At 39.9% G+C, this 7,806-nt stretch overlaps 1 protein-coding gene across 1 annotated transcript; it reads left to right on the top strand.

The window, feature by feature from the left end:
- Positions 1 to 4,606: 4,606 nt before the first annotated feature.
- Positions 4,607 to 7,533, top strand: LOC307026375 (C-C chemokine receptor type 9-like). Its single transcript, XM_079661719.1, has 3 exons — positions 4,607 to 4,920; positions 5,052 to 5,110; positions 6,150 to 7,533. The coding sequence occupies exons 2-3, from the start codon at positions 5,057 to 5,059 to the stop codon at positions 7,200 to 7,202; spliced, it is 1,107 nt and encodes a 368-aa protein (XP_079517845.1). The 5' UTR covers positions 4,607 to 4,920; positions 5,052 to 5,056; the 3' UTR covers positions 7,203 to 7,533.
- Positions 7,534 to 7,806: the final 273 nt, after the last annotated feature.

The raw sequence follows: 7,806 nt of genomic DNA, 5'->3' as shown, positions 1-7,806 counted from the left end.
ATAGGGGTTTTCTCAGTTTCACTCGCACGACAAAATGCCTTTCAAATCACCAAGCAGACTTTTTGCTTGCAACAATAACACTCATTTCTTAATTTCAGGTGATGTCCAAAAGGCTGTACGTTGTTTAAAAACAGTGATGGTGGATTATTTTTAGCTTTATTCTTTCATTACAAATGCATATTGTGTGGCTCAAGCTACTATCATCCTGAGTTATAAAAGTTCCCTTAATATCAGTATCACACGGTTCAAAAGAGCATTGAGAGACTATACAGTATACAGAACGACTTTTGTTTATCATCTAATTTCTGAAAAACACGTTATCTTCCATAAAAATACACTTTTTAGTTTGTTATCAATAAAACTTCCCCATTTGGTGGCTGATGTTAGCTAGTAGAAACTTTAGGTTATATAGTGGACTTGGTATCAATAACTTAAACAGAAAGAAGAGGAGAGCATAATAGGACATATGGGTTCACCCTCAATTCTATTAACTTTATTAGCATGACCATAATGACATACAGTATTGCCAAAGCTTTGTAGCCTACTCTTTGTCAAGGAGCACCATAATAGAGTTATAGACAGTTTTGAAGTGAAAGCTGTGACTACAGGGGCTTTTTTGATGAGCAAGCACGGGAATCCTCTGGTGTTAAACCAAAGAAAGGGTCATACTGTAGGTCAATTTGGATTCCAAACGTCTAAACTAAAAGCCAGATGGCGCAGGCTGCTTTAGGTCTGCTGGCTAGCCTCCAAATATAAGGACAACATCAGTGTTGTTATAAATATTGCCAATGTATTATCTCCTCAGCTTTACCTGACCATTATCATGTCAGTCTTAGCATGAAGGAAAATCCAATAGAACTGAAATGGTCATATATTTGAAAAACAGGGCACATTTTTTATTAAAAGTTATATTACATTAAACGAAGTTTATAATGCAGTTACAGACAACCCCTTTTTCACTGGCAGTTATTTTTGTTTCAGGATTGGCCATTGAAACTCTCTGTAGCGGATCATGAGGACACACATGACTTCAAGATCACAAGTGCTTTTGTCATTCTGGTTTGTGGAGTAAAACCGAGGTCATTTAGCAGTTTTACTTAAAACCACTAGTTCAAAAAAACACTCTCTTCAAAGATTAAAAAAACACTGTCTCTCTTCAAAGATTAAAGGCCTAATCGTGGAGCTATTATCTTTAACTTGGGACCTGATGCAGCATTGTATGGTACGGAGCCCCCCAGGGGACAATAATTATTTAAAAATAATAATAATAATAATAATGTTTTGCGAGATATCGCAAAACCTTTGCGAGATCTCGCAAAACTTTTCATTTAGCTCACTGTACTTCCTGGTCAGTTCGGCTGCTACGGCAACACAGAAATCACAACAATGGAGTGGGTTCATCAATTTTACTTTGAGCTTGGCCTTAAATATAAAGATATAACATTAGTGCTTGGCAATAGGCACAGGTTTCACACTTGGACTGTATATATAAAGGGTTTCACACAAGTGAAGACACCTCAAGACAGAGAACACTCAGAGCGACGGGACATGCACGTCCCTCTGAGCTGAGTTATTGACAGATTCGAATTTCGCGGATCAATAACTCATGAACATAACGTTGTAAAAATACAAACAACATGACTCTATAATCATAGCAAGATAGACAACGAGCTACAGAGTCGTTTTTATCAGAACAGTTCGATACGCGCCGTCATCCGAGCTACACATCTAGATTTGGTCACAATCTGCAGCTGGAGGAGGGAGAGGAGTGCTTACGGACAGTCTACAAACTGCAACGGGGTTTTGCGAAATATCGCATAAGTATTGCGAGATCTCGCAAACTTTTTTTTTTTTTTTTTGTTCAATTTTTTTTTTTTTTTTCTCCATGTCCCCTAGGGGGCTCCGTAGCATTGTCTACTATTTTTGTCTGCAAGGGAATAAAGTTTGACTTGCTACTGAATATCACACACTGTGGTTTATATTCAGGGCTGCGCATGCGCAAAAGAGTACCGGGTCATTTGAAAAAAGGCGCATTTGCGTACCAACTTTGAGAGAAGGAGAGAGGAGAGAGGAGAGAGGAGAGAGGAGAGAGGAGAGAGAAAGATATTTGCGAGTTGCATATGAACTCAGGGCCGGCCCTTAGCACTGGCTAGATGTTCGCCTGAGGCGCCAGATCTGGGGAGGCGCTGCGCTGGCAGTTCTGGGAGGGGAAAAAAACATTTTTGAACGTTGGGACCTATGGTTGGGACTCATCCTAATTTTCGGCCTTGATGTAACAATATTCATAATTAAGTCAATGTAACACCCTTTTCACCCCGGTTACACGTTTCATTTGCCCTGTACGATGGGCGCTGTAAGTGATGAAAGTGGGGGATGTTGGCTTATCTGGCGCCCGCAGCTCACAGCCAAAATGCGAGTGAGCGAGGGAGAGAGAGAGAGAGAAGGGCGCACCTCCCGGTACCGGCGCTGTTGTTATTAGAATCTGATGCTAGCTGCTCTAACGGATATAAGAAGAAGATGTTTCTACAATAATGTGGAGGGAGAGTCCTCTCCAGTCAGACTGAGAGGCTGATAACTACAGCTCAGTGAGGTAAAGGACTCTGAGTGTTTAGATAGTTCACTTTAGTCTAAGTTAACACATATTTCCAAAGCACTCCTTTATAATTATTGGGATAAACAGGTTTTAAATCATTCCAATGTATACTACAGTAACCAAAAAATATCCTTTAAAACTGGAGAGATACAAAAAAATGCATAAATAAATAAATGTTAAGGTAAAATAATATATGAATGAACAACACAAATAAAATAAGTTACATTAATTTGTTATTGGCTATGGTAGGTTATTGGTTATGTTCACATACTTATTTGATTACATCCACTTGTCTAAGATGACAACAGATACTTTCCCAAAACCAGCTGTTGACTTGTGGATGCAAGCAGCTAATCGCTGACTCAACCAGAGAGAAAGTAGTTGGCCTACATCATCAGCTACCATGTATGACAGTCAGGAGGGTAGTGGTGACAGCTTGAAGGATTACTGGTCGTGCTAATGTTGTCTTGTTTTCACCTCTGCATGTGTGTTCTTTGTTCACCTCTGCACGTGTGTTCTTTGTTCACCTCTGCACGTGTGTTCTGTGTTCACCTCTGCATGTGTGTTCTGTGTTCACCTCTGCATGTGTGTTCTGTGTTCACCTCTGCACGTGTGTTCTGTGTTCACATTTGCATGTGTGTTCTGTGTCCACCTCTGCATGTGTGTTCTGTGTTCACCTCTGCATGTGTGTTCTGTGTTCACCTCTGCATGTGTGTTCAGTGCCGTGTGTCTGGCAAATAAGGTCAAGACCCCCTCAAAAGTTACGGTTTATTTCATTTTAAGGATGAGCACCAAGCAACATCTCCAGGTGCTCCTTTGAGAACCAGGGCAAAAAAGCTATGTGCACCCCTGTTTATATTCTCACACATCACTTATGCAGTTACTGAATTGAGTGAAACCTTATTCTACCACTCTCTTGAACATCTTGTTCCCACAAGGAAACACTCATCTGACAACCCTGACACAGTTGTTTCCGTCTGCTATACTGTGATCAATAACGAGAAAAGCAACCAGCATTTGGTAGAAATCTGAAAATCTGAAACGCTCTGCATTGGTAGTTCACAAGATGCAAGGAGAGAGATCTGTTCAGGAAGTGAAACTGTGAAATTAGCACCCCACAGCACTGCCCCATAAAAGTATGAAACCCACTCACAGGAAACACAACCAGAACTAATATAAGCACTTCCTTTGACCAAGATAATAGTTATGTCTTATTGTTGACTTTGTAAATCAGACTTAGTTCTCACTTTATTAAAATCCTACTCTTGGTTTCAAAGTGAGTTTGCTTGTTTTCACTATAAGCTTTGATTTGTTCCTAGGTCACACAATTGGTATGACATCTTTGACATGTTTGTCAGCTGTGTGACTATTTGTCACGTTATTCAATTCCCTTTACTCTTGGGCAACACCATTCGACTTGAGGTTCCCTTTCTTCATAGAAAGCACTTTTTTTTATAGGACATGTCACATAAATGCTTTTTAACTTGGAAGGAATTGACACTGGAATAATAGGTTGTGGTTTATATAGTATGGTGCGTTTGCAAAAAAAGCTCAGCAAGTGGCTTGTTAGCTTAGCTTAGAATACGACCTTTAATCGAAGTTTAAAAAGTGAAATATAATTCATGATGAAAATGACCTGTTTTTTGGGCATATTTCCTCACCACTGACTTGAAAGAGAAACTCTGTGAAAGTCAAAACCTTTAAAAATGACTTTCCTTACATGTTGACACTTGTTAAGACCATTTAAAAAGGAAATATGAGGCTTGGGTGGACACAGTGCTGAGCTTTAGACAGCTGGATTGCTATAACACAATAGGGCTTACAGTGCGTCTCAACATGCTACCTACTCCAGTTTTGATCTTCTCTTCACACCTCTTGGTTTTCAGTTTCATGAATCACTCATCGGTAGTGTTAAGTGCTCCACCTGTGTTTACACTTTTTTTTTTTTTTATCTGGCAACAACATGATAAAGTTAATCGGGCGTGGAAGGACTGTGGGTGCATAGTTTTGGTTCTCGTCTGATGGCTGTGTTAAAGTGGGCTTAGTGTAAAAGTCACAACTTCCCTGTGTCACATTGTCACTGTTGGATCATACAAGTTCCTTTTCAATTTGATATTTACTGTCATGGGGTAATGAAATATAAATCAACAATGGTCCTGTGCTTCTCTGCAGAGGGGATGGATGGATGGCTATATCAGCACGTGATCCTGTGGTTGAAGGGAAACCATATAAGCAGGTGACGATGAGTCTGGCTGGAAAGGTTACCATTCGTACTACCCAGACAAAGAAACAGCAGAGTTTGTTCTCCACATCTCATCACTGAGTGGGTAAGTGATTTGTTGTACTGTTAACATGCATCTATAAACTTAAGGGTTACTTTTCTCAATATGTTGATTTATTTTTGATATTTTTTACAGTTGAAAGGTTAAGGTGTGCTGTGTTGTCTTGTTTTCTGTAGATAACATGGAGGAGCTATTTACATCAAATACGCCCGCAGGAATTGATTATGCTGAAAGTGTAAGTATTCATTTGCTGTTATTTGTATGGCATGCCATGTTGTATAGAAAATGTCTATGTCTGTATGCCTGAGTAGATTAAAGAAGGTGACAGTGTTGGTGCTGACTATACTCAGCATCACATACAGGAACACATCTGTGTTTTATTGCATGTGTGTATCGAAGTTTGTGTTTAAAGTATTTTAAATTATATTCAAGTAGATTTTAAATACTGTTAAAAATTAAATGATATATTTAGCATTCTTGATGTTTATTTTATTTGAATGTTTTTACAGATCATGCTAAAGTAAGATTTTAAAGTATATTCAAGTAGATTTTAAATACTGTTAAAAATTAAACTCAGGTTGCTGTAAGAACAAATCCATGTCAATGCCATTCATTCATATAATATTTAGCATTCTTGATAATTATTTTTATTTGAATGTTTTTACAGATCATGCTCCAGTTTTTATTTAATATATATATTTATGTTGGAAGAGCCTGCGACTTAAGATTTGCATTGCCATATCTACACTGTACTGTGCATATGTCAGTTAAGCCTTTGCATATTTGAGGTAGATTTAAGCAGACTGAGGGATAAGCAAATGCCACATTCACAGCTGTATCAGCATACATTTTTCCATTGTCTCAGGAAACCTCAGCCTCGGCTTCACAAGACTGTTTTATCTCTGCCCTAAATCTAAACTTGAAGCTTTTGGGGTACTGTAGGCCCTCCTTTCTAGAGCCCCTCAGGATCATTCACCTTACCCAGGCTTGGTTAGCAGAAGGAAATTGTGCAGTGGTGTGGTTTCTTCTGCACAGACACAACACCTGCACCTGACAGAAGTTGTATCGCACGCTCTGGTTAGCATGTACGTCATCGACAGCGTTTGATGTCCCATCACTGTATCCCCACTATGTTGTGAAACCCTTGAGAGTTGGGTTACAAGGACATTGAGAAAAAAAATGCCTGACAGGAAATGAAAAAGGCATTGTATCTTTTGCACTAAGTCCTCTTTCATATTGCATTAGATAATCATTGTCTCTGTTTTTGATCGCAGGATACTTATGAGGATGACTATGGTTCAGATCCGACTGACAACCCAGGCGTTTGTGACAGAAGCTGGGTCAGGGAGTTTCGTGGGCAGTACGAGCCACCTCTCTTCTGGATGATCTTCATTCTTGGTGCCGTGGGTAATCTGGTGGTGGTTTGGATCTACACCACTGTACGCAACCGCCTGAAAACAATGACCGACGTGTACCTGCTGAACCTGGCTGTGGCTGACCTCCTCTTCCTGTGCATGCTGCCTTTCTGGGCTGTCGATGCCATTAAGGGCTGGGACTTTGGTGTTCCCCTCTGCAAAATGGTGTCAGCTGTCTACAAAATCAACTTCTTCAGCAGTATGCTCCTGCTCACCTGCATTAGTGTGGATCGGTATATTGCAATTGTGCAAGTCACCAAGGCCCACAACCTGAAGAAAAAAAAGAGGCTGTTCTACAGCAAACTTGCCTGCCTGGTTGTCTGGTTGCTTTCCATCCTCCTAGCCCTCCCTGAGTTTATCTTCGCCCAGGTGAATACCAACCGAAACGGGAATTTTTGTGATCTGCGTTACTCTGAAGATGAAAAAAACCAAACAAAAATCCTGGTTCTGTCCCTGCAGATCTGCATGGGATTCTTCCTTCCTCTTCTAATTATGTTATTTTGTTACTCTGTCATCGTTCGCACACTCCTGCAGGCCAAGAGCTTTGAGAAGCACAAGGCCTTACGTGTCATCTTTGTTGTGGTATTTGTGTTTGTTTTCTCTCAGCTACCTCACAATGGTATGCTAATAATGGAGGCCACGGAGGCAGCCAATACAACAATGACTGATTGTAAAATGTTAATCCGTTTTAATGTAGCTGGACAGATTGCCAAAAGCCTAGCGTTTTTCCATGCCTGCCTGAACCCATTCCTGTACGTCTTCATTGGAGTTCGCTTCAGACAGGACCTCCTGAGGATGGTAAAGATGTGTGCTGGCGGCCTGAGCAACGGAGGGCTCAGTAAGATACAGGCGGTACCTAAACGCCCCTCGATCATGTCTGACACTGAAACTACCCCGGCCCTTTCCATATAAAAGCCTATTCTCCCAAAACCTAAAACCTGAGAACTGAGCTTATTCAACATGATGTGTTTTTACTTATATCCTCACGCATTATTTGTTTCCAACAGAGAAATTATAACGTGTTCAACTTTAAAAGAAAAAGTGTTTGAGTTTACATTCATTACATTAATATTCTGGCAGTAACAACAATATTTTTCAGGAATCACTGTATAAACTGTATATTCTTGTAAATACTATTTTGTATTAGTGTTTGTAAACTGTTCATTAATTCATTTTTTTACTTGCTGCTGTGAAAATCATTATTTGTCAAAAAACTAAAATAAAAAATGAGAACAATTCTCAATCGTGCTTCAGTTTTCTTTATTGCTTTACTTTTCAGCACAGCACAAAAACAAGCGGGAAACAGGTCCACCTATAGTTTTAATACCGCAACCGAAAGTGTGAGTAGGCCTAAGTCATGACATCGGCAAATCATATCTACAATACATGGGAAAGCATTGATGTGCTTTCACTGGTGTAACGTTCACTAGAATGTGGCCAGTGCTATCCACAATGTTTTCGATCTGACTAAACGTCCTCCTGCTGACTGTCTGTGGCATCGTCTGTGCCCACACTT

This window comes from Notothenia rossii (assembly GCF_949606895.1).
Source record: "Notothenia rossii genome assembly, chromosome: 12".
Taxonomy (NCBI): domain Eukaryota; kingdom Metazoa; phylum Chordata; class Actinopteri; order Perciformes; family Nototheniidae; genus Notothenia; species Notothenia rossii.
The sequence above is the reverse complement of the archived record's forward strand: the minus strand, read 5'-3'. Positions and strand labels throughout refer to the sequence as shown.

Bases quoted from the DNA above. Each gene is read 5' to 3' on its own strand.
- LOC307026375 (XM_079661719.1), top strand. From the start codon at position 5,057: ATGGAGGAGCTATTTACATCAAATACGCCCGCAGGAATTGATTATGCT. The intron at 5,111-6,149 runs GTAAGTATTCAT...TTTTGATCGCAG, and splicing joins GAATTGATTATGCTGAAAGT to GATACTTATGAGGATGACTA.